Raw genomic sequence first — 27,852 nt, forward strand, 5'->3', positions numbered from 1 at the left:
TATTATTACAAAACTATAAGAAGTGGCATCTTCTTTCTTTGGTACCTTTAGAGAGTAAGTGGCAGCCTTTTATGATATTTGCAACCATTTGGAGTGGTTTTATTGTTTAGTTTATTCACTTTGTCCCCACAGGTACATCTAAACCCGCTTAGGGGATTGATTTAAGGAGCTAGCGCCATCTAGTGATCTGCCACTATAATAATAATAATATCTTATATAGCGCCTTTCACAGTGGACCACCATCACAAAGCGCTTTACAGAGGTAGGCCGTGAACTGTGCATGCAGAGTCACTTACAATTGGACATTGATTTAACATCTCATTCGCAGGATGGAGCACAAGGAGGTTAAGTGACTCGTTCAGGGTCACACACAGCGAGTCGGTCAGTGGCAGGGGTGGGATTTGAACCGGTGGCCTGCTGGTTATAAGCCTTTAACCACTGGACCACACTGCCACTATGATTTTTTTCTTTTGTTTGTAGGTGATACACACTATAAAGACACTGGCTGGCCTTGCCTACGTTACAAATGTCTGCGTTTGTACTTTACAGGAAGGCTTGCTGACAGTCCACTTAGTATACATTCTCCACACCCCTTAAAACCTTCTTCCCACAATATTACTTTGTAAGCTAAATATGCACCTATACCTTGTACCACTAAGAGGTTCAATTTTTTTTGTTTTTTAACTTCTCCTTTTTATGATGCTGGCAATCATTCTGAGGGGTTCTTATTGCACTTACATGAACTGGTTGTCATGTCAACCCTAGAATAATAATAGAACCCAGATTCGAATCACCTGCTCAAGAGTGTTTCCTGCACTGGCTCTTATAGCCAAGAGGGACAAAAAACAAAAGGTCCAAACTGACTGCCGTTTAATGACACGCCTTTCTGTCATCAAGGCAATTCAGTGTCACGCTTCCTGTTCTACATCCATACCAGTTATGTACAAAACAAATCCTATACTGTGCAAATTCCTCTTCTAACTTGTTCATCCTCATTTTATTTATAGCTAATATTACACACAAATACTGCTACATTGTGAAAGAGAAATAAAACAAACTGTCAGTATTACACAACTGGTACCAAACTGAACACGGAGTCCTTGAATGGAGCCTGCAGGTTAATGATTTGTTTTGTAATATTAACAGTTCAACAAGAAATAGAGCAAATTGTATTGTGTTGTAAAGCCCCTGATGCATGAGGCCAGTGTGTTTGTGGTGAGCACTGTGCTGTTACCCTGAAAGCTCCCGTGGTCAGTTTGCAGTTTCCCCATGCGTGCGTCCTCCCTTTCCCATAGCTTGCTATAGCAGCTCCTTCTGCATACACTCACGAGAGTATAAAGGGTGAAATGCACATGCATTATTATTATTATTATTATTATTATTATTATTATTATTATTATTATTGGTAAGCAAGTCTGAGAGGTTTTGTTACTCCAGTGTTTTTGTTTGAGTTATGAGTGGCACATGTTCTTACACTGACAACAAATAAAACAGAGACCAGGTGAAAAGTGCAGTTCAATATAAATGGCAAGAAGGTCAGTCCATGGATGCTTAGAACTAACTGAAAGATAATAGCTAAATCATGAGAGTCAGGAGAGCCGTGGGAGTCTTTTAGAACTGCGATTGCTACATGAAGGAAATGTTGCTGTGATTAACCCAATATACATTTGCAGGGAAGCAGAAGGAACCAAAACCAAAAGCATAAGCGAGACAACCAACTGTTGAAAAAGGCAGTTAGCTACAGCAGTGACTGGAAACCTGCTGTCCAGGTGTGTAAAAATAGACACAGATTATTCTGGTAAAACTAACAGTACAGGAAATATTCATTTAGAGCTGAGAGCATCAAACACAAATAGAGTTTAACCCTAGTGCTGGACTTTGTGCTGAAACTGAGAGAGAGAGAGGAGAGGAGAATGGCTCTGAGCACTGAGCAAGCTCTGGCACTGCTACTGATCTTAAACAGCGCTCACCTCACAGCAGGTAAGTGATTCCCTTAGAGCAGTGCTTCACAACCTCTACTAAAGTAGGGGGCACATTGCTGTTTAGGGATTTCCCTACAGAGCACTAACAGCTTTGGACAAACACAAACACTGTTATATTACAAACTACACAGGGAACAGCATTTTACACTAACATGTTGTTTGTAAGACGATTATGGATCTAACAGTACTCCACAATATTTTAAACTGCAACAAACTCTTCTCTTAGGTAAAATGGACTTGTAATTGCAAAAGGCAGCATTTAATTACATTTTAGCATTGAAAGAACAAACGAGTCAGGTACAGTAATGAAGGCACTAGCCAAAATGCCTGTCTACTTGACTTAGGCTCTTGTAGGTTTTAACTTCTATAATTGTAAACTGTAACAATTCTAATGCAGCAATCAGAGATATTTATAACAGTATGTAGATTGTATTCTTTGTCATGTCATGTTCCTTATGGGTACAAATCATTTTGGAGCAGACGTTTCAGAAATAGATACTTCAGGTTTGAAATATGAGAGCAATGTGATACTGACAGCAAAAGACAAAATCTGTCTGTTTATTCATGTTGTTCTTTCTTCATGAAGACATTTCTAAGATGTTTTGTACAGAGCCTTCAGTTATTATGCAGGGTCCATCTAGATAGTCTCATAAGGATTTTTGTCCCCAGTATAAAAGGTTCATATATAGCAACATATTAGCAGGAAGGGGTTTGTATTAAGATTTAAAGCACACTAGCCAAACTGGGCTTATTGTTCCAATACTGAAAATAACACTAGAAATGTATCCACAGCAATGTCATATTTCTTCATTTTAAGTCAGTTTTAGTAATATCCTGCAACCGATGAGCCAGCAAATATTGCAGAAGTAACAGTAACAGGCGGCTCCCAGGACTGCATTCTTTCCCATGTGGGTGGCATGCATTGCATTGATCACTCAGTAACTATTGCAAGTGAACTGTGACGGCTTTGTAACCCAGATATAGAGATGCAGCTCCGACTACGCCACATATTGTTTAAAGAAAATAAGGAATTCTATTTCATTGTTCTAGATTATTCTAACGTTATTAATGACTGAGAACAAGACAGTAATCGATCAATTAACAGTATATCCAAACACTTTAATAAATCAATTATGCAACAAGGTTAATCAATTTGATTAATAACTTGATTTAGTTAATATTGAAACATACTGGCAGCTTCAAATTAGTCACACAAACATGTTAAATCATAGGCATTAATTGGATTTTTGAATGCATGTTATCAAGTACAGAAGTTAGTATGAAAATGTTTCTATAAAAACACACGTCTGCTTCTCAAAACAGCCCATAGTACAAATGTATTCAATACAACTCATAAGCGAAAACGTATGGATCATAAACAGCATGTATTCATCAATATGACTATTAATGCAAAAAGCACCCACAGTTATTCAGCATATCCATATTGAATAATTGAACAATTTGATTTAAAGTTTTATGAAGTGAATTTTTTTTTATAAACTAAATATAATAATAATAATAATAATAATAATAATAATAATAATAATAATAATAATAATAATAATAATAATAATAATAATAATAACAAGACCTTTTAGAGAAGCACACAGGAAGTGGTTAGGGATGTGATGTGGGTAACACTACTATACATCTATATGCTGATGATCCTCTTTTGTATGCGTCAGGACACTCTGCACAGGCAGTACAGAGGGAGCTGCAGGCTGCATTTAATATTGTACAGCATAGACTTTTTCAACATAGATTAGTACTCAATGTATCTAAGACTAAAACAATGCTGTTTGCTGTAACAGGAGGAAGATCTGACTTGGGTTATTGCTACATTACATGGAGAATTACTAGAGAAAGATTCCTTTTAGAAATATCTAGGCATATGGATTGATGAGCACCTTTGTTTTTATTACCATATTAATATATTGGTATTAAAATTAGGACCTAACATCGTCTTTCTCTTCAGGAACAAGAAGGCTTTCTCTCAGTCTAGTAGGTGAAAGTTAGTGACTGCCACTATTCCTCCTGTTTTGATGATGGTGATTATATTGACAGTTTGCTTGTAAACAGTCTCTGCATAAACTTGATGTGTTGTACAATTCTTGCTGCAGATGTGCTCTAGACTGCCCCCTCCTGACACATCATTGTCATGTGTGTATAAAACTAGGCTGGCTCTCACTTGCAAATCGGAGGCTTTTTCATTGGTCCTGTTTTATATTGAAGGTGTTTAAAGGCTTGGTCCCGTCTTACCTGAGTGCGCGTGTGCGTGGATTGGGGGGGGGGGGGGGGGGGGGATTGGGTTGGCAGGGAGTAACGAGTCCTGCCAGTAATGCTGCCCTGTCACAACGTTGCTGACTGAGTCTGAACCACATGTTTTTATTGTGTTGCTTGTGTTGTATTTGTCCTTTATTGTTTTCCAGGACCACCTTATAAATGAGGCCTCGGTCTCAATGGGTAAATCTCCTGGTTAAATAAACAAACAAACACAAAATAATTGGGAACCAGGAAGCAGCAGAAACATCGACAGCGTTGTCTTTGAAAGATCTGCAACGTCAAAAATACAAGGAAACAACTGAAATATCATCAACAGAAGAATGTAGGTGTTTATTCCATTGAGTTTATTGTCTCTCCTCTCTCTTATAGCAAATTGCCCTCAAGACCATGTTGATGTCTCTGGCTCAGCTGAGGGGAGAGCAGTGCTGCCCTGTTCTTACACCCCCACCCCTGGGCAGGATGTAGAGGTCACATGGCATGCATATCCAGATCAGGGAAAAGCTGTTCTATTAATCAACTCAAAGACCCCCTCAGCACACATCCCTGCGCAGTGGAGCGGCCGAGTGAAGCTGTCTGATGAAGTCTCCTCTGGAAACGCCTCTTTGCTAATCTCTGAGCTCAGACTGCAGGACACTCGGGATTACACGTGTACAGTGCAGATCAATGGGATATGTGTCACTTACAGGAATGTTAAACTGACAGTTCAAGGTAAATATAATAAACATGTTCTGGTTGGTGAGTACTTGTGTTAAAATGAAGAATATATGCTGAACTGCTGAAACCACTCAAGGTCCTGTGTGTGACTACATGAACACCCTTCCTTGTTTTCAGCACACACAGACAATGGGGTTTGTTTAAGGGTCATTTTCCTGCTGGTCAGTTACGTTACAGCTCTCTTGTTTTGTTTTTTTCTTGCTGAACAAAATGTTCTTCTGCTCCACTGGCATTTGGACCTCTGCTAGGCAGATTTCAGCTGCAGTCCTTACTGACAACTTACTGACTGCTTGGGTTTAGATTTTTGATTTCTTTTGATTGGTTGTTTTGTGTAATGTATTCACTGTGGATTAACACACAGGGGGTTTCTGGTAGAATCATAACATGCAGTATAATTTGAAATAACATCCACACATTCATAACAAAAGCAAACTAGAATACAGAACCTGAGAAGGGCTGCCAACACCAAACCCTTGTGTTTATCATTGAAGCTGTGTGTTCAAAGTCCCTACATTATCCCATATTGTAAAGCTCACAGATCTTCTCAGTCAATCGGTTTCAAAGCACAGCGAGTTCAGTCATTATCCCAGATGTAAATTAAGCTAATGGGACCTTTAAAAGCTAAACGTCTAAAGCGACTGGGGCTGTAGAATCCTGAAACTCACTTTTAAACAGCGACAAACACTTCAAACAGCTTAAAACACATTTAAATGCACACAATGTCTAGAACAGCATTAGTACCCTTTGCAACGGCCATTACCTGTAGATAACTGACTTTGGGTCTGATTCACAGAATGTTTTTGTTGGCGTTGGTACCATTTCTGTCTTAATATCAGTGCTGATACCCTTCAGCAAATGATGTAACCCACACAGCTCAGAGTGTGTGCTTGAATTAGTGACGTAGTAATAATGTGGTGTAGTTTTCAAGACGCTTCTCATTGTTTTAGTGTCCTGTCCGGCCAGGTTTGTCCTGGTCCGGTTTCACCCACTCCCTGTTTTAATATACAGGTACAGTTTGTCTTTGGCGGTAGTCAATTGCCCATATGGTGCTGGCTGCTGTGTCAGATATTAAGGCATCATTTGTATGTGAATTAAATTGTGCTTACAGGACCTCCAAAGAGAGATTCAACTACTTCAAGAACAACAACGACCACAACCCCGACAACTAGAGCATCAGCAACCCCGACAACTAGACCATCAGCAACCCCAACAACTAGACCATCAGCAACCCAGACAACTAGACCATCAGCAACCCCGACAACTAGACCATCAGCAGCACATCCTTCCCAGCAGAGCGCTGCCGCTATCCTCTCTGCAGAAGGTCCAAAGAGAGATTTAACTACTTCAGGAACTACAATGACAGCTCCCGCTATCCTCTCTGCAGTAGCCGTCTCTGCTGTCATCGGCATCATAGGTGTTGCAGTCTTTGTCATTTTAAAGTACAAAAGGAGAGCAGGTAACAGATTAAGCTTTTCATTTGTTTTACCACAACCTACAATGGGAGCTGTTTAAACCCTGCCCTGGATCTCCCAGCTCCGGTCTAACGGGACTCTATTGAGACAACACCTCCTCCACCCTGCTTGTAAAGGCACAGTCTCACCTGTAGGGGGCAGTTTAAAGCAGTTCAAACCCTGCCCTTGGTTTCTTGGCCCTTGCCTAACTGGACTCTATTTCCACAACACCTCCCTCTGTTTGTAAAGATTATTGACTCTTGTTTTGTTTTCCTTTCCATTTTCAGCGAATGCTAATGGGAATAACCAGAATGCTGGAGATGCGGTAGGTACATGACACGCTTTCATGGACAGTCTTCCTGTTTACTGTAGGGAGTAGGACTTGCTATAGAATGCAATGGTTTTGAGATGTTTGCCATGTAAATAGCAGAGAAAAACATGAGAACGTTTGGGAATGTTAAACCACAGGGACCCTTCTAGAATGTACTGTGGTATAGCAGGGTCTGTGCACAGCACAGTGTAGTAAAACACTGTGAAAGCATGGGACAGTAAAATACAAGCAAGCATAGTAAATAACAGGAATAACATGGTGAAGCATCCTGAAACATGGCTAAGCTCTGGAAATGCATGTGGAAAGCACAGGAAGCTGTGATTGTACCAGGGGGCACTCTCTTAACTTGCTGGAATACAGTCCTAAAGATGGGAAGCTTGAGAGGAGGGGTTACAATATTTCTGAACAGTTTTCTGGTACATAGATAATGTTTTCTGTTTCTGATGTATGTATTGAAACTGTACTGAGGAAACCTGTTTGTGCAGGTTGTGTCTTTGAATGTAATACAAATATGAGAAAATAATGGGATATACAAACCAACATATTGCTTTATTGTGGTATTTAATGAATGGCAGATATTAAAGAAAAGCTTTTTATTAGCTTGGAATTACTGTTTGGAGAAATAAAAACAAATCCTTTTAATTGAACACGCCCATTTCACAATGTTAACTAACTTAATAAAAGTGAAGCTGTTCAACGGATCACTGGAAATGTGAGGCAGAGCCTCCCCTGGTGGACAATACTTACACTACAACATTATCAGCAATACAGGTGACATCATACTTTAAATGCAAAATAATGGATTGGCCATGGAAACCAGTCCCCCTTGTGGCCGGTCAATAGTAGTGCGCATCTCTCTATTCAAGCTGTGTTGAACTGGCTGTATGATGCTGTCTTATTAATGTGCTCTCTTATTAATGAGCATGATGGGACCTTATCAATTTGTCTTCCACACAGAGCTCAGACTTGCTTACCTACGCTGTAATCGATCACACGACACAGCCGGGAGGAGCCCCAGTGCGGTCAGGGGTCAGTGCTGTGGACAATACGGAGTACGCTACTGTCCGGATCCACTGATAGGACACGTCTCACCCAGCCACCAGGGATACAAGAGAGCTTCAACAACAAGATGAACCAAGGACTTGACTAACATTGATTTACTGCAGCGCTTCAATGAATCATACCAACTCTGATGAGAACAATAAACACAGCTAGCCACTAACAAGCAACCACCTGACATTCTTAATTCGATCTGAACCATTTCACTGCCACTGCTAATAGTCCACACCAGTCCCAAGCTGAGCTCCTGCAGGTGGTGTGATCCCAGCCTCAAAGAAGAGAAGCCAGTCCTCCTCATTGCAGTGTTCATCCACATTGTTAACGAGAGCCTTTACAGCAGGAGATCGCTCACCAGCACAGAGATGCGTCATGAAAGAGGCCCCAGGGGCTCTGCTTCATGACTGCAAGCCCTTGAATGCATGCGCGTGTAGCAGGGAGGGAATAGGGGGGAGGTTAGGTAAGCAGTTGAATTCAGGTCCCGAGCCTCACATCCTTTTGCACCTGCTCTGAGACAGGCTGCTGTGTGTAAAACTTGACCGGTCTGCTGGATTGGGGAGTAAAGCAATACTTCCACATTCAAACTCATCTCTCATCCTTGTGGCAGCTGTGATGTACCTTTAATGCTTATCTCATCAGACCATGTGGAATATTAATAAACATCGACATCGCTGCTTTGAACTGGGGTTACGTTGCTGTTCTTCTATAAAGAAAAAGTACATGGTTTTTATTTAAGCCAAAGGGGGCTGAATGGCTGAGCAAGCTGCGGGAATGCCTTGTTTAAAAACAAGCACTACGTTAACCCAGGTTTTCCAGGACGTTTAAGTCTGTTTTTGCAACAGTTACGATTTCAGTGGTAACGTAAATGTAGCCTTTCCCATTTCTAGTACTGTTTCAAAGACTTTAGAACTATAACACTATGAGTATTGCTTCACTGTGCTGTATCCTTGTATTATTCACCAGATCGAGGCTGTAGATAGCAGGTGCACACATTTATTAAAAGACGATTCTCTGCTCAGGGCTCCTAAGATATGTATTGATATTTAAGGGCTATGCACACCGGAAGTGAACGACGCGAGCGATCGAATTCGAGTCGAATAAAGTCTGCAGCGCGCGAGCCAAGCGAACGACTCGAATACAGCGCGAGCTCATAAAAAAGACGAGACTGCAGCGCCATGAAAAGAAAATACTGTCTCCTTTTGTGAGACGAAATCAAATAAATAAAACAATGAAGGAGAGTCTGGGGACACAACACACTACAAAAAGGAAATGCAACAGAGACTGTTTATATGTGATCTGGATTAACATGTAAAGCATTCAAAAAGAATACATCTGCATATATTTATTTGGAAATACTGAAGACATTAGTTTAATATAATATACTTTTATTGATTTTCAGTTTGAATAAAATCTTCTCAGTTATTGCGTGAATGTGATTATTATTATTATTGGTCAATATTATTAAAAAGAAGCGTAATTTTACAGAAATCCGAAACCAGTGTGTGGCGCTCCCCGTCACTTTGAAATTGAGGTGAAATAAAGAGAGATAGACATGCCATGAATTTTCAAATGTTCGGCTATTTCTTCTCATATGGCGTCCTTCTTTTTATTGTCTTTATAACCACTGACACTGGCATCATAAAGAGCATTATATTTTTCGTCTTTAATAATTACATTCTCATTGATGTCATTTTTTTATTTCTGTGGTAATCTCTGCGTGATCGAGACAGTGACAGTCTGACAGCCGCTCCCTTTGATCTGATTTCTGATTGGTGCATTGCGACGCCAATAGCTGGTGTCGCGAATAGAAATAAAACACATTGATTTCTAAATTCGCTCGCTTCGTTCGCGCCGCTCGCTACGGCTGCGCTGTGCATCGCTCCATTTAAATCAATAGCTTTCATTATTTTTTATTTGCTCGCTCGCGTCGTTCGCGTCCGGTGTGCATAGACCTTTAGTGATATTTAAGGGATACTAAAATATTTTATTTCGCTGCGCCCCTACCATACATCTATGGAGGATAATTTGTGCCAAAATTAATAAATAAATAAATAACGAAATAAATACATAAATAAGTAAAAAGTGAAATATATTTAATAATTTATCTATTTATTTATTTATTTCGTTATTTATTTACGTATTTATTTCGTTTTGTATTTATTCATGTACTTATATATTTATTTATTCATTTCGTTTTTTATTTCTGTATTTATTTCGTCTTTTCATTTTGGCACAATCTTTTCGAGCTCCCGTCAATCATGCTCGATGGGCGGGTCAGTAAGTGACTCGGTGCTCTCCTAACTCTGCCTGGTGTAGTAGTGCGGAGAGGCGTGCAGGCAGGGCTGCAGTTTCAATGCAGTGAATATTCCATACGTTACAAATGTGTGCAACATGACTTATAGGAGTCTTATCCTGGGAAAGATTAGGGAGCTTTTAATTCAAGTTGAATGTGACAATGACGACTTTATTTTGTGTCGAGTAGATTGGCTGTTGGAAAGAATAGGGCAGATATTGGCATGTACTGATGAAAATATTGATGAAGGTGCCAGAACTAACTTGCAGATAATTCGCCATCAAATTCTACGCAGTACCAGTGACGACAGTATAGCAGAAGAGTCCGCAGCGGTAGCCAGACTGGGACGGGAAAATCTGGACGTCCCAAGATATTTTTACTCAGGGAGTCCTCTCTGCACTAGTGATGTGCAGTTCGCGAATGAATCCTTCTTTTTGAATGACTCACTCAGGTGAACGATGGGAATCGGATCAGAGCCCCCATTGAATCGGTTCTTTTGATTCACCCCATGAACAAGCTGCGTGGCGCACAGGAGTCGAGTTACCAGCCTATCAAAACTCATGAAGTGATTCCTTACCTCTCGAGTTTGGCTGATTTGTTCGTTGTAACAAGCAAACCGGGTTATCTCTCAACTCGTTGAGTGTTATGAAACTGAAGACCGTATGTGCCATGTTGGATCCAAATTCCCGCTTACTTAGTGCATGATAAGAACTCTGTGTGAGCCAAAATGACGTCAGTTACATCCTCCAGACCAGAGCTATATATCTCTGATCCAGACGGTGTGTACTTTCTAGAGTGCTGCTTCACGCTGTCAGAAACTCAGATTACAAGTTTGTGCACCAGAATTATTATTTTTTGTACAGTTCTTCTTCGTTTACTATGTGCGTAAGTCTGCCAAACAAATAAATAATAAAATGAATCACTACTAGTTGTAGTTGCACAAATTATGATTAATACTTCTAAGTCATCTTGAGTAAAGTCAGCCAAATAACTTAATAATAATAATAATAATAATAATAATAATAATAATAATAATAATAATTGAGATATACACCTAATTTCCAAAATAAATAAATACAAACATCTACTGGTATTGTAACGTTATTGTACCCAAGGCTTAATTATATAACTTGTGATTACAAAGATTACATGACGATTTACAACTACGGTTAAATATTTTATAATTTAATTATGACGGCGATTCTCTTTAGTCCACAAGGTGAAACGTAGTATCAGCTACGATACCACGACCTTTTAGGAGGATATTGCACATTCTAACGGATGACGTTCTTACACGTCTATTGTATTTTACATTATTAAATATACATGTTCTAAATGTTATTTTTCTGTGGTAAATACTAAACATATACACGTTTAAACTTTGTTTATATAAAATGTACATGTTGCGGTTATGGGTGTGCTTCAACGTGTGATTGATCACATGACTAATCCCTAAAGGTTTACTGGATAGAAGAGGAATTGGATAAACAGCGTTTTGCTCTGTGCTGAATAAATACCACGGATTAGTTCCACAAATACCACTCGCTCGAGCCTCTCTTCTTTGTTGTTGTAAAAAAACAATGAGTGACTCCAAATGTATAGAAAAAAACACATAAGAAATGCAAATGACTATTTTTTTTAAAAGATTAAATTAAATTAAATTAAATTAGATTAGATTGATACTGATGGCTAAACAATGCTAATGGTTCAAACTGTTATGTTATCTCTAGGATTGTAAATAGATAATATTATTTTTTTGTCAAACTATATTTAATGTTTATGAACCCAGTCAACCAAATATAGATTCTCCCTCGCTTTTGTGATGTGCAGTTCATGAACGACTCGTTCTTTCCGGTTCAAATAAACCTACGTAAATAATCTTCATGCGGTCTACATTGATTGGTTTTCTGTCATTGAATCAGTGAATCAAATGAACGAAATGAATCGATTCACCAAACTGAACTGAATCAAATGAATGGAGACACTAAAAGGAATCGACCTGCCCATCACTGCTCCGCGCTACTACCAGGGAAAGATAGGAGATCACCGAGTCACTTACTGTCCCGACCATCGAGCATGATTGACGGGAGCTCGAAAAGATTGTACCAAAATGAAAAGACGAAATAAATAAAGAAATAAAAAAACGAAATAAAAAACGAAATAAATAAAGAAATAAATAAATAAATAAATAGATACATTATTAAATATATTTCATGTTTTTACTTATTTATGTATTTATTTCGTTTTTTTATTTATTTGTTTATTTAATTATTTATTTAGAATTGTATTTATTTATTTATTTATTTATTTATTTATTTATTTATTTATTTTTAATTTTGGCACAAATGATCCTACACGATAAAATAACATAAAAATACACGTGTTGTGTAAAATGTTTTTCTAAACCTCTCTATGTAATAATTAGCTCTAGTCGGCACTAGGACCCTAGACAGGTTCCACAGAACGAGCTCCTCGGTGCCAGCCATCCTCCCAGCGCTGGGGCTGTAAACCCTTCACACTGCTGCTGTAACGGGCAGTGTTGTGTGATCCGCTCCCGGGATGGATTCTGTCTCCTGCCGGTGAGATGAGAGATGAGGTTAAACGCTCGAAACCACGAATGCAGATCAGCCCGTCTCTTCTGCTTTGTGATTTAGACGTTTGCTGCATCTCCTAACCAAAAGCCATCCAGGACATCTCCAGTATGAGACAGCGGGAATCATTCACAATGCCTTCTCCTCTGAGTTATTTAAAGGGGCTGTGCCCCACATACAGGCTATGGGCACATCTGAGGCTCCACGAGTATCTACTGACACACTCTACAGCGCTTCAATGCATAAACTCATCACTTTCCTCAGAATGATCCCGCAATATTAAGAAATTAACTGCAACACACACACACATTTTGAAATATTTCCTTTATCTGTTAATATAACTACTTAGCCATTGCCCTCTATATAAATTTAAGGGAATTCCAATATACATATTGCTGCTTCTTCAGCTCTGATGTTTAATCCGAGTCGAATGTTGTGAAACTTCATTAACAGCAAACTGTGTCCGATTATACTGCTGTATTGCTCTTGATAATATCCACTAGGGGGCAGCAGTGCTTTTAGTTGAAGTCCAGTTCCATGTTAATAAACTGTCATTAGATATGCAATAGGGACTGTAACCACAGGAAAAAGACAACAGTAGTGGCTGAATTTCTTCACGATGTGAACTTATCAGCCCTGTAGGGCCTCCTTAGACAGAGAGGCCACAGAACAGCTCCACCGTGAACAGGAATATAGTCTGACACCCCACATTATGTAGGTGCTGGAAGCCTAAAAAAAGGAATTTCATACCTTCTGTAGCACACAGGCTCTCTAATGAGGCTGAGGATTGTACAGAGAAATGCCAAGACACAGGACACAGCTAAATATTTTATTATTCATAAGCAAAAAAGGAAAAGCAATAACATATTGTACTGTGCAATTAACATTTAATAGTAATCAGGAATAACTAAGTTATACTAAGCAAATAATTAACAAATGTACTTTTCAATCAGTAATATAAACCTGTCTTCACGTCACTAATATAAAACTGTTATTAACAGATATCTATAGCAAACAGCACCAACTAAGTTATACAAAAAATAAACTAATAGCTATCAGTGATGGATAGAGCCTAAAATATATCAAAATGCTAAAGCGCTCTTATTAAAATGATATAGAAATGAAGAGATGCAGGCACAGGCAGGATGCAGCGGGTTACAGTAACAGCAATACTCTTTCACAATGGACTATACTGGCATAGGGAACCAGCAGCAGCAACACACAGGAATAATTGAACTTCCGCTTAACTCACAACACTCACTAAATACAGGTACATGCAATCCAATTAGAATCCAGTTATCAAAGCGGTTTCATGCAGTACGATCTCCTCTGTGCTGCTGCATTCCCCTGCTGGGTTGGGCATGGGCTGGTTTTCTGGGTTGTTGCAGTAGTTGAGTCTCTCTTTGGAGGTCCTGTAAGCACAATTCAATTTACATACAAATGATGCCTTAATATCTGACACAGCAGCCAGTACCTTCTACACAATTGACCACCGCCAAAGACAAAGGGCCCAATTCACGTCCCAGTGGTAAAACTGGAGTGAAGACTGGAGGTGTGTTATTATCACTCCTCAAACTTCACTCCTTGCTCCTGCTGTAATTCACCAACGTCCTCATGGCACTTTGTTCTGTGGTGTTTGACCCGCCCTCATGAATAATTAATTTGCGTTAATACCACCCTTTATACCATGACAGTGAGATCATGTTTTTTTTTTCACGATGATGAATTCAAACAGCATTCAAACAATCCTTGATTTAGTTAAAGTGATTAAAATTTCACACGACAATTTATGTTTACCGCGATTTAGTGACATCTATCGGGATTTCTTATTTAAATAATAAAAAAAAAACGCATGCAAACGTTTTCAAATTAATGATAAAATACCGGTGTTGTTGTTTTTTTTCCAGTCATCTGAATTTATTACAAACCAGCGCCCAAATAAATAAATCCACAACATTGTATATCACAATTAACACGACTCGCACTGTTTTTATCCGCGCAGTTTAATTACACAGTGTTTATTTTAGGATAGTATTATGAAGTGTTAAGCTTGATCTCTGCAAAGTTTGTAAGCTTTTGTATTTCAGCACATTAAGCCACGTTAATCGCGTCTCACATTATTAAGCAGGTTATTTTAGGGCTTAACGTGATTATTATAGTGTGGATTGTAGCGAACCTCAGTTCCCGCAGGCAGGCGCCTCACACCGGGCGAGGCAGTCCACACACAGGCGGAGAGGGGGAGCAAAGCCGGGACCTCTCGCTCTAAAGCACAGCAGCCGGCTCTTTTGTACAGCGGTATCGGCGCTATGCTTTAGTGCGGGAGCTCCCGGGTTCACGTCTGTGTGTGGATTGCCTCACCCTGTGTGATGCGGGAACTGAGGTTCATTACAGTATGTTAATGAAACCCGCGACTAATTAGTATTATTAGATTTCAAGGGACTTACCTAGTTTCTGCTTGAGTGGAATTTATGCAGCTGACTCTTTTCGACGATCATTCGAAATCCCCTCCCCCCTGGCTGCACGTGGGTCTTGTTTCATTCGGGACAGCAGTCTCCGAATCCCCTCCCCCTGGCTGCACGTGGGTCTTGTTTCATTCGGGACAGCAGTCTCCGAATCCCCTCCCCCCTGGCTGCACGTGGGTCTTGTTTCATTCGGGACAGCAGTCTCCAAATCCCCTCCCCCCTGGCTACACGTGGGTCTTGTTTCATTCGGGACAGCAGTCTCCGAATCCCCTCCCCCCTGGCTGCACGTGGGTCTTGTTTCATTCGGGACAGCAGTCTCCGAATCCCCTCCCCCCTGGCTGCACTTGGGTCTTGTTTCATTCGGGACAGCAGTCTCCGAATCCCCTCCCCCCTGGCTGCACGTGGGTCTTGTTTCATTCGGGACAGCAGTCTCCGAATCCCCTCCCCCCTGGCTGCATGTGGGTCTTGTTTCATTCAGGACAGCAGTCTCCGAATCCCCTCCCCCCTGGCTGCACGTGGGTCTTGTTTCATTCAGGACAGCAGTCTCCGAATCCCCTCCCCCCTGGCTGCACGTGGGTCTTGTTTCATTCGGGACAGCAGTCTCCGAATCCCCTCCCCCCTGGCTGCACGTGGGTCTTGATTCATTCGGGACAGCAGCCTCCGAATCCCCTCCCCCCTGGCTGCACGTGGGTCTTGTTTCATTCGGGACAGCAGTCTCCGAATCCCCTCCCCCCTGGCTGCACGTGGGTCTTGTTTCATTCGGGACAGCAGTCTCCGAATCCCCTCCCCCCTGGCTGCACGTGGGTCTTGTTTCATTCGGGACAGCAGTCTCCGAATCCCCTCCCCCCTGGCTGCACGTGGGTCTTGTTTCATTCGGGACAGCAGTCTCCGAATCCCCTCCCCCCTGGCTGCACTTGGGTCTTGTTTCATTCGGGACAGCAGTCTCCGAATCCCCTCTCCCCCTGGCTGCACGTGGGTCTTGTTTTCATGTTCTTAAAGCTGCCGTAGCAGCTTGTACCGATATTGAGCAGAACATTATCTTGTAATGGCCCGGGTCTTTTCATTCCAAGAAAATATAGAAAACTTTAAGAAATATTTGACGACGGGCTCAGACAGTGCAATCGCGGACCGCATTTGGACCGCGGGCCACACTTTGCGAACCAATGCTTTAGACATTTAGGTTTTAAAAGTTAAATTAGCTTAATTTACATCTGGGATAATGACTGAACTCGCTGTGCTTAGAAACTGATTGACTCAGAAGATCTGTGAGCTTTACAATATGGGATAATGAAGGGACTTTGAACACACAGCTTCAATGGTAAACACAAGGGTTTGGTGTTGGCAGCCCTTCTCAGGTTCTGTATTCTAGTTTGCTTTTGTTAGGAATGTGTGGATGTTATTTGAAATTATACTGCATGTTATGATTCTACCAGAAACCCCTGTGTGTTAATCCACAGTGAATACATTACACAAAACAACCAATGAAAAGAAATCAAAAATCTAAACCCAAGCAGTCAGTAAGTTGTCAGTAAGGACTGCAGCTGAAATCTGCCTAGCAGAGGTCCAAATGTCAGTGGAGCAGAAGAACATTTTGTTCAGCAAGAAAAAAACAAAATAAGAGAGCTGTAACGTAACTGACCAGCAGGAAAATGACCCTTAAACAAACCCCATTGTCTGTTTGTGCTGAAAACAAGGCAGGGTGTTCATGTAGTCACACACAGGACCTTGAGTGGTTTCAGCAGTTCAGCACATATTCTTAATTTTAACACAAGTACTCACCAACCAGAACATGTTTATTATATTTACCTTGAACTGTCAGTTTAACAGCCCTGTGAGTGACACATATCCCACTGATGTCCACTATACACGTGTAATCCTGAGTGTCCTCCAGTCTGAGTTCAGAGATTAGCAGAGAGGCGTTTCCAGAGGAGACTTCATCAGACAGCTTCACTCGGCCGCTCCTCTGCGCAGGGATGGGTGCTGAGGGGGTCTTTGAGGTGATTAATAGATCAGATTCTCCATGATCTTGATATATATGCCATGTGACTGCTACATCCTGCCCAGGGGTGGGGGTGTAAGAACAGGGCAGCACTGCTCTCCCCCCAGCTGAGCCAGAGACATCAACATGGTCTAGTGGAGGGCAAGCTACAGGAATAAGAGGGAAGAGACAATAAACTCAATGGAATAAACACCTACATTCTTCTGTTGATGATATTTCGGTTGTTTCCTCGTATCTTTTACGTTGCAGATCTTTCAAAGACAACGCTAGCGATGAAAAGTTTCTGCTTTACTTGCCCTTATGGAAAGAACACATATTTTCAATATATTGTAAATATATGCAATGTAACCATTTAAAATTCATCACATATCAATATATTGATGTACATCAGTGGCAGCTGGTGGTCCATAAAAATGGGGAGACAGTAAAAAGGCAGAGGTGTTGGGGTCCCCTTAAGCCCCCAGCAGCAGAAGAATCATATGATTCTATTGTGACTGTCAACACTTTTCATATCTTCTTAACGTTTTACCCCAATTCAAAAACCAAAGCCCATCGTAATTTATTCTAATAAACGTATCTGTGACACTCTAACAATGTGTGTTTAAAGTGCAGCATTTATAGCATTTCCATTTCAAGACCGCCTCACTGTAACATGCTTTGCTTACAATGCTTTCTAAGCAAAGTTGTTAAAGCAGGTGAAAGTCAGACACAAATCAAGCACATCCTGTCGACTTCATTTGTTAAACTTAATAAGCGGCCAACAAAATAATCTGATACCATTCTGTACATCCGAAACGTACCTACTCAATATAAAAGAAGCAACCCTGGAATAAATATTAGATTTTCTATCAGTTAGACACAGGGCCATATTTTCAAAGTGTTTACTGCAGTCTTTATTAACTCCTGTTTATACATCTTGTGTTGTCTTTTCTGTCAAATCCTAGGAATTTATTTATTTATATGTAAAGTGCTGTATTTTATTTTCTGGTTACAGTGTGTAAGTATATACATGTATGTATCCATGTGTTATATAAATCATGTGTATATTCTAATCTGAATTTACACATTTCTCTTAATTGGATAATATATGAACATATGGGGTCATTTGTATAAAACATTTACCAAATGAAGGGGTATATTTGCATTATAAAAAACATGTAGAGTATAAAAACACATATATTTAAAGTATAGAAACACACACACACATTTCAATTATAAGAAAATATATATTTAAAGTATAAAAACAGATTTAGATTATAAAAACATATTTAAAGTATAAAGACACATATATGGAGAGCAATGTATGTTACATATACTAACACTTAAATCCTTATATTGAAAATACTATAAAATCAGGTCCATTTTATAACCAATCCGCATATAATATATATGAACATATATGTATACACATAAACACCAAACAGAAAAATAAGAGCCATATTAGTGTAACATACATTGCTTTTAATATATCTAAAATATAAGATCTTTCTGTATGGGTGTATAGTTTGTGGTACAAAAATGTTTGTTTGTGTTTGTCCAAAGCTGTTAGTGCTCTGTAGGGAAATCCCTAAACAGCAATGTGCCCCCTACTTTAGTAGAGGTTGTGAAGCACTGTTCTGAGAGAATCACTTACCTGCTGTGAGGTGAGCGCTGTTTAAGATCAGTAGCAGTGCCAGAGCTTGCTCAGTGCTCAGAGCCATTCTCCTCTCCTCTCTCTCTCAGTTTCAGCACAAAGTCCAGCACTCGGGTTAAACTCTATTTGTGTTTGATGCTCTCAGCTCTGTGACCGCACTAAATGAATATTTCCTGTACTGTTAGTTTTACCAGAATGGTCTATGTGTGTATTTTTACACACCTGCATAGCGTACTGACCACCTGAATTCACACTTTTCCAGTCACTGTTGTAGCAAACTAACTGCCTTTTTCTCATGAGAAAAGTTAGTTGTCTTGTTTATGGCAATCGCAGTTCTAAAAGACTCCCACGGCTCTCCAGACTCTCATGATTTAGCTTTTATCTTTCAGTCAGTCCTAAGCATCCATGGACTGACCTTCTTGTCATTTATATTGAACAGCACTTTTCACCTGGTCTCTGGTTTTATTTGTTGTCAGTGTAAGAACATGTGCCACTCATAACTCAAACAAAAACACTAGAGTAACAAAACCTCTCAGACTTGCTTACCAATAATAATAATAATAATAATAATAATAATAATAATAATAATAATAATAATAATAATAATGCATGTGCATTTCACCCTTTATACACTTGTGAGTGTATGCAGAAGGAGCTGCTATAGCAAGCTATGGGAAAGGGAGGACGCAGGCATGGGGAAACTGCAAACTGACCACGGGAGCTTTCAGGGTAACAGCACAGTGCTCACCACAAACACACTGGCCTCATGCATCAGGGGCTTTACAACACAATACAATTTGCTCTATTTTTTGTTGAACTGTTAATATTACAAAACAAATCATTAACCTGCAGGCTCCATTCAAGGACTCCGTGTTCAGTTTGGTACCAGTTGTGTAATACTGACAGTTTGTTTTATTTCTCTTTCACAATGTAGCAGTATTTGTGTTTAATATTAGCTATAAATAAAATGAGGAAGAACAAGTTAGAAGAGGAAATTGCACAGTATAGGATTTGTTTTGTACATAACTGGTATGGATGTAGAACAGGAAGCGTGACACTGAATTGCCTTGATGACAGAAAGGCGTGTCATTAAACAGCAGTCAGTTTGGACCTTTTGTTTTTTGTCCCTCTTGGCTATAAGAGCCAGTGCAGGAAACACTCTTGAGCAGGTGATTCGAATCTGGGTTCTATTATTATTCTAGTGTTGACATGACAACCAGTTCATATTGTGTGTGTGTTGCAGTAATATTGTATCCTGATGTATCTAACTTGTGCTCAGTTTATGGTGCTGGCGTTTAGTGTCCTGGGAAGTCCTATTGAATTCCCACGACACCTTCCTCCAAACCAGGACGATCCAGGAAATCAGGGACACAGGGCAACACTACTGGGAAGTGTTGCTTCAAGATGTCCTCCGTCATATCTTTGTTTAATATTAGTAGGTGTTTCTGTATAGAACGTAAAGCTTGGTTAAATTGCATGGGGTTTTATCTTTGTAACTATAATCGGCGGTCTGCTTATATTTTTAGGTATGGAGTTTTTTGGGTTGTTATAAATATATTCTGTCACTTAATATAATGTGTATTTATTGTGATTGCATGCACTTTACAACTGTGTTCATTTGAATGTTTTTACTTCAGTGTATTGGTTTGTATTGTTTTGAGAGAGTTACATTGTGCAATTCTGTAATCCTTGTTAAAGTATTGCTACAATATATTTAAATGTGTATTTCTTCAATTCTGAAGTGTACATTTAAAGATAATATGGAGACTATACGCTATGTGGATGCTATATGGGTTTTTTGAACAGCAATGCGCTTTTGGACATGTGGATAACCTAGCCTACATTATTTATAATATAACTTGCATTATATTGTTAATCAGAGCTTTAAAAACAGCAGCTCTACTTCCCGTTACAGGTATTTGGGTAAGTTTCATTAAAGTGTTAGTCCCATACAGATTCACCGCCATGCAGCCCAATTCACTTGATAGGTATTCAATGTGCAGTTTTGTAAGAACATGTTGTAGCACTCGTGGATTTTCATTTAAAACATGCTATCTGGTACTACAAGAAGTTAAAGAAATCTCTGTTTACAAGGCATGCTTTCAGATGGTCTTGTACTTCCTGAATCATTTCACCTGGAGGGTAAAATTGTCTCCACCCCTTCACTGGCTTCTTTCCTGTCAGTAACCAATCACCTGCTTCCCTAATTACTGACATGTACTTAACCTGGTATAGTACCAGACGTCATGTTTGAAAATCAAAATGTATGTTTGCTTAACTATGTGTTTCTGTCAATACTGCACACTGAACCCGACACAGTGAATACATGTGCAAGACAGGTAAGAAGTGATAAAGCAATAAGAAGGCATATACATTTAAATGAGCAATGAATGATACACGTTAAACATGCATTTCTGTTAAAGGTGAAATTGGGGTTTATAAAAGGTCATTCTTTTTTCTTATCCCTGTCATTCATGTTGTTTCATTTCCGATTCTGTGTTGCTTCTGTTTGTTCTAAAGGTTTAGACTCGCCGGTGTTCTTGAAGTCCAATACAACACGTCTTTTCATTTGAATTATTGACATTTGCTTTAAGTTGCTGGCTTTGCAGCTGCACATTAAAAAGATGCTTTGTCCAGAATGTTCCCAAGTTTCATCCCGGCTGGATAAGCGGGTTTCCAGATGGATGCCACTCTGCCACACTCCACTACATGTTGGTGCTCCTTGCTGCTGGGTGTGTGAAGTCTGAGTGCTGTGCCAATGCAAAGGTGATCATGCTGGGCTGCAGGCACTGGAGCATGTGAGTGCCAAGCAGAGGACAGCTGCCAAAATCAACACAAGGAATAGGAAACAATGGCATGGATTACACAGCTCTGATGAATGAGATGCAGAAAAGGAGGTCTGGCTTATTTGATGCAAGATTAGTGATTTGTCTTTTTATACCTAACATTTAAAAAAGAAATGCAAAGAGGAAGTAGCTTCAGTCTCATTTTTGTTCTGTCCCTTTACCTTGTATCATGTTTTTCACTGCATTTAATAATTTAAGTGCAAATAAATGTCCACTATTCTTTCAGATATGGGGAAATCGTGAAATCCGTGATCACTGTGAAAATAATACAGCCTAATAGTTCTGACTCTGACTAAAACAGAAACTGATTAGTAAGTAGCTTTTTTTCATTCTGTTTGCAATGCTGGTTCTTTATAGCAATTTATTTTGACAAGTCTGTGTCTGTGTCATCTCAACCTCAACTTCTGCATATCAGATCTCCTTTTCTTCCTCCCCACTGCTGATCTCTCTATCTCTATTCCTCTTGAATCCACCCCCCTCTCTCCCTCCTCATCCACCAAGAACCTCGGTGTCACCCTCGACCTCTCCCTCTCCTACTCTCAGCACATCTCTACTCTGGCACGCTCCTGTCACTTCTTCCTCAGCAACATACGCAGAATTCTCCCCTTCCTCACCGACTACTTCACCCAGCTCCTAGTCCAGCCCCTGGTACTGTCCCGCCTTGATTACTGCATCTCCCTCCTGGCTGGCCTCCCTGCCTCTGCTTCCCATCCACTCTAGCTCATCCAAACTCTGCTGCTCGCCTTGTCTTTTCCCTTCCTCGATTCTCCCACGCTACACCGCTGCTCCGCTCTCTGCACTGGCTCCCTATCGCCGCTATGCAGAAGAGCAACCACTATACAAAAGAGCAACACATGCGTGGTGTGAATATGTTGCATGATGTGCTTACAGAGCTCTGAACCTCATCTCACCGCCAGGGCTCAGAATACGTAAGGACGCTGCAGCACACACTGCACACACACACACACTACACACACACACACTGCACAGCATACACACTGCACACTACACACACACACTGCACAGCATACACACTGCAGACACACACTGCACTGCAGACACACACACACCTGCACAGCACAAACAACTGCAGACTGCACACACACACACACTGCACAGCATATACTACACACACACACACCGCACAACACACACACACACACACACAACAGGGACTGATGATGTTTCTATGGAGACTTCATCCACTTCTAACCTGATATAAGACGCTCATGGTTTGTATGCAGAAATAAATACAAGCACAGGTTCCGATCCTGAGGCATAATTAGCAGCTATCTCAGTAGAATGTGGGATCACACAGGTCATGTACAGCAGTGGTGAAAATCCAGATGGAAAACAGCAAAGAACAACTTGCAATTGGTTTTATATTTCATATGTTATTGTTATATTTCATACATTATTTTTTGGGTGATACAATTTTGCTTAATCTCCCTTTGTAACAGTGTTCAGAATCAGATTGCTCTGTGCCCTGTGCTGCTCTGAACAAAACAGACACTTCTGGATAGACTTCCTGTGTCAGAAACAGCAACGGAGAGCTTTTAAAGGGCTGATGATTAAAAACTGAGAATGTTTAACCGTGAGGAATTTGCACAGTACTGCTGCAGTTTACTGTGCTTCACCATGCTTTTGAATCCCTCTTTGCCTCTCATTTACCACACAAAACTGTTCTTGATCTTTGCTGAGCTTTCATATGGGCAGGTAGACAGAGAGGGATCATGCTGGGTTTATTCCATAGCAATTCATTGCAAACTCACTTTCACTAAGTTGATGAATTCAAGTTTAAATATACTTTCACACAGAACTGATGGTTGATTCTAATATTATCACATGACGTGTGTCCTAAACGTTTAAAGCAGATGACGTGAGGCTTAAGCTGACCACACTGTGGCTGAGGCGTACTGCAGAATGTGTGAAGCTTGAGATAAAGAACTTGTTTCACACCTTGTATGGAGATAGAGCCGAGACAGCTAATATAATATCTCATGTTAATCACACCCCCTTCACCTCTTAATGCTTAACAGCACACAAGAAAAGCTTCATGAATTACCAACGCACCAATTAATTGTGTGTGTTAATTATTAGTATTTAAAACAAACTTGACAAATCAATTCCCATTATTTATATATATGTGTGTGTGTGTGTGTGTTGTGTATATGTGTGTGTGTGTGTGTGTGTGTGTGTGTTGTGTGTTGTGTGTGTGTGTGTGTGTGTGTGTGTGTGTGTGTGTGTGTGTGTGTAACAATTGAATGCACTTACCCGTCACACGCGATTTCCGACTCCTTCACCAGTTTTCTGATACAAAGCTCATCTCTTCAATATTACAATTTATTTGATTATCCGTCACAGCATGCTTTTTTTTAACATTCGCAAATCAGTCTGTCTTTATTGTACATTAGATACCATGAGGTATATTTTTTTAAGCTGTGATCTTTAGTTGCTTTTGTGCATTTTCATTTGCAAATGAACCGTGACATTAGGGCCTTATCAAGCACTATATTCTGCAACTTTCAATACTGACTTTGGATACGGTTTTAATTGTGGAAACAGTTTTTTTGCTAATTGCATTTCCTTTTACGTTGTCCGCAGTTCTGTGCATGGGTAACATTATTATTATTATTATTTATTTCTTAGCAGACGCCCTTATCCAGGGCGACTTACAATCGTAAGCAAATACATTTCAAGTGTTACAGTACAAGTAATACAATAAGAGCAAGATCAATACAATGATAAATACAATGACATTTTGATTTCATTTTGCTGTTGGGTCGTCAACAGGTCATTTTACATACTGGTACAATACCTACCGGATTTAAAAGTATGTACTGTATTACAGTCCACGTGTCCACAGTCGTCTCTTTGGCAAGTAGGATATTTTTAGAATCATATCGCTCTGAATTAAAATACTACTCCTGTTGAAAATATAGTACTGTACCAACAAGACCACCTACAGAACATCTAACTGGAAGCCCACTTATTTTAAAACACAGTCCTTTCAGCTGTGAATTTTTGACATTGTATTCCCTGAAAAACAGACAAGGGTTGGAATGGGACAAAATGAAATACAGTAATCAGATATGCGTCACACGCGTTTAACCGTCACTGAAGGCAAAATGTTATAGGGTGGGATATGTGAGTGCTGACTGTATAGGGTTTGTTGATGGTATTGATCTGGAAATAAATAAACATCCAGCGATTTTCAAAAATAAAGAAGTCTTTAAATAACTAACAACATTTGTGAAAACGACCCAGATAGTCAAAAAGTAAAAACGTGAAATCCTTCTTGGAAAATATACTTTCTAAATCCAGTCCATAACTAAACCAAAGCAAATTAAAAGACTTCGATTAAATGTAGATTTTTACATTTACATCCATTTTGAAACCCATGCTGTTTGTGTCTTACTGAAACCACAGACAACACTGAGAACTGGAGGTGGTCAGACCATTCTGATAAAACAAACAGTACAGGAAATATGCATTTAGTGCGGTCACAGAGCTGAGAGCATCAAACACAAATAGAGTTTAACCCGAGTGCTGGACTTTGTGCTGAAACTGAGAGAGAGAGGAGAGGAGAATGGATCTGAGCACTGAGCAAGTTCTGGCACTGCTACTGATCTTAAACAGCGCTGACCTCACAGCAGGTAAGTGATTCTCTCAGAGCAGTGCTTCACAACCTCTACTAAAGTAGGGGGCACATTGCTGTTTAGGGATTTCCCTACAGAGCACTAACAGCTTTGGACAAACACAAACACTGTTATATTACAAACTATACAGGGAGCAGCATTTTACACTAACAAGTTGTTTGTAAGACGATTATGGATCTAACAGTACATCTAGCAGTGTAAAATATGTGAAATGTCAGGGAAGACTCCACAATATTTTAAACTGCAACAAACTCTTCTCTCAGGTGAAATGGATTTTTAATTGCAAAAGGCAGCATTTAATTACATTTTAGCATTGAAAGAACAACTGAGTCAGGTACAGTAATGAAGGCACTAGCCAAAACGCCTGTCTACTTGACTTAGTCTCTTGTAAGTTTTAAGGTTTTAACTTCTGCAATAATTTATAAGTTGCAAACTAACAATTCCATGTAGATTGTATTCTTTGTCATGTCATGTTCCTTATGGGTACAAATCATTTTGGAGCAGACGTTTCAGAAATAGATACTTATGGTTTGAAATATGAGAACAATGTGATACTGGCAGCAAAAGACAAAATCTGTCTGTTTATTCATGTTGTTCTTTCTCCATGAAGACATTTCTAAGATGTTTTGTACACAGCCTTCAGTTATTATGCAGGGTCCATCTAGACCAGTGGTTTTCAACCTTTTCATCTCAAGTACCAGTGTTTCCAACACCAGGTGTACCAGTAACTGTGTGCAATCTTAAACTGTGTGCAATCTTACAGCACACTTCCTAATTACAGTACCAAGTATTTCTGTGCGTTCTGCTTTCACATTTCTTAAAATGGTCAGTTTGAGAAATAAACTTTGTTTTCCCTGCAGCAGCTGACCCTGCTTTAGTACAAAACTCCCGCGGCATTACTGTTTATCATTATGGTGACGTCACCGTGCCTGCTTCATTGCTAAAGAGATATTATCAGCTCATCATCCAACTGGGGAATCTGCTGCGCAGTTAAATCATGCTTAAACTCCTGACGCTAAACAATGTAACCAAATCTATTATATCTGGGTGTGGCAAAGTGCCCGCCCCTGTGTGTATTTTGTGTGTTATGTGTTGTATGTTGCGTGTGTTAATGTTGGTGTATAGATTGGTACACGGGATATAAACGGGTCTGTGTTTCACGTGTATTTAAAAAGTGTAGATTTGTATTTAGGCACGAGGAGGGCACAAATCACTTCACGTGCTGGTTAAATGTAATATGTGAGCACGGGGTTGCACAGAATTAATTCACGTGCTGGGATTCAAGTGAATAATTAATTAGTAATTGAATCCCAGCACAACAGTATAAATAGGAACATTTTTAGTCACTCGGGGTTAGGTGTTCGGAAGAGGAGAACGGGAGAGAGAGAGAGAGAGAGAGAGAGAGAGAGAGAGAGAGAGAGAGAGAGAGAGGAGAGAGAGGAGAGAGAGGAGAGAGAGTTAAAGATCGTAAAAGTAAAGATAAGTGTGTGTACTCACCGTGTTTGTTTGTCTCCGTGCACCGTTTGTGTTTAGTGCGTTTTTGTTTGTCTTTTTACTTTGGCGTATAGTGCCGTGTCCTGTTTTGTGTACCGTTTCAAACCTTTTATTTGTTAATAAACGCTGAGTGCAGCCATTGCACTCAGCTCATCACAACCACCGTCTCTGTGTTTGAATTCCTTTCTGGTCTGACGCAACCCACTCTGGCCGTCTTTGAGACACGTGGTGTCAGAAGTGGGATAGCCGCGCCTCCAAGCGTCAGACCAGGAGGGGTTTTGTTTAAAAAAAATATATATATATATATATATATATATATATATATATATATAATGGCAGAAGACGCCACAAAATGGCGGGACTGGTTCCTGGAGAATGCTGGGCTGGAGGCCCAGTCTCTGCCCATAGTCGTCCGGGCCCTGTGGATGATGGACTGTGAGAGATGGGAGGCCTATCAGCAGGAACACACCCCAAACACCTTGCAGGAAGGTGTGGAGTTTGTCCTCAGCTACCTGGAGGCAACCATAAACGGAACAGTAGCCCAGGTAGCAGGACCACCAGCAGAGGAGTACCTGCTGTCCCCATCTCCACCAGCAGAGGGTGAGTACCTGCTGTCCCCATCTCCACCAGCAGAGGGTGAATGCCTGCTGGTTTTGCCTTCACAGCCCAAGCGGGAGGCAGAGACGGATAAAGAGGTGAAGGACAGGGAGGAGGAGTGCCGCCTAAGGGCCAGGCATCCACGGCGATGTAACAAGCCATCGCCGGGGTGCCTCCTCTGCGACCAGGATCACCTGTTCGCCCACTGTCCCTTCCGCAGTTATGGGGAGGAGCCTGAGCGTCCACAGCCCAAGCGGGAGGAGCCTGAGCGTCCACAGCCCGAGCGGGAGGAGCCTGAGCGTCCACAGCCCAAATGGGAGGAGCCTGAGCGTCCACAGCCCAAATGGGAGGAGCCTGAGCGTCCACAGCCCAAATGGGAGGAGCCTGAGCGTCCACAGCCCAAATGGGAGGAGCCTGAGCGTCCACAGCCCAAGCGGAAGGAGCCTGAGCGTCCTACGCCT

At 40.5% G+C, this 27,852-nt stretch overlaps 1 protein-coding gene and 2 long non-coding RNA genes across 3 annotated transcripts; 2 read left to right on the top strand and 1 right to left on the bottom strand.

Annotated features, from left to right (window-relative positions):
- The first annotated feature begins 1,684 nt into the window (after positions 1-1,684).
- Positions 1,685-9,336, top strand: LOC131696858 (mucin-2-like). Its single transcript, XM_059006785.1, has 5 exons — positions 1,685-1,980; positions 4,635-4,973; positions 6,088-6,435; positions 6,718-6,755; positions 7,719-9,336. Exons 1-5 carry the CDS (start codon positions 1,914-1,916, stop codon positions 7,836-7,838), a joined length of 912 nt encoding a protein of 303 aa, XP_058862768.1. The 5' UTR covers positions 1,685-1,913; the 3' UTR covers positions 7,839-9,336.
- Positions 9,337-13,516: 4,180 nt separating this feature from the next.
- Positions 13,517-15,228, bottom strand: LOC131704986 (uncharacterized). Its single transcript, XR_009310105.1, has 2 exons — positions 15,146-15,228; positions 13,517-14,113 (listed from the first exon to the last, which is right to left on the bottom strand). It is a non-coding gene; the product is annotated as an uncharacterized LOC131704986 (long non-coding RNA).
- Positions 15,229-19,483: 4,255 nt separating this feature from the next.
- LOC117964768 (uncharacterized) lies at positions 19,484-21,868 on the top strand. Its single transcript, XR_004661209.2, has 2 exons — positions 19,484-19,964; positions 21,316-21,868. It is a non-coding gene; the product is annotated as an uncharacterized LOC117964768 (long non-coding RNA).
- The last annotated feature ends 5,984 nt before the right edge of the window (positions 21,869-27,852 follow it).

This window comes from Acipenser ruthenus, chromosome 33 (genome assembly GCF_902713425.1).
Source record: "Acipenser ruthenus chromosome 33, fAciRut3.2 maternal haplotype, whole genome shotgun sequence".
In the NCBI taxonomy this organism is placed as follows: Eukaryota; Metazoa; Chordata; class Actinopteri; order Acipenseriformes; family Acipenseridae; genus Acipenser; species Acipenser ruthenus.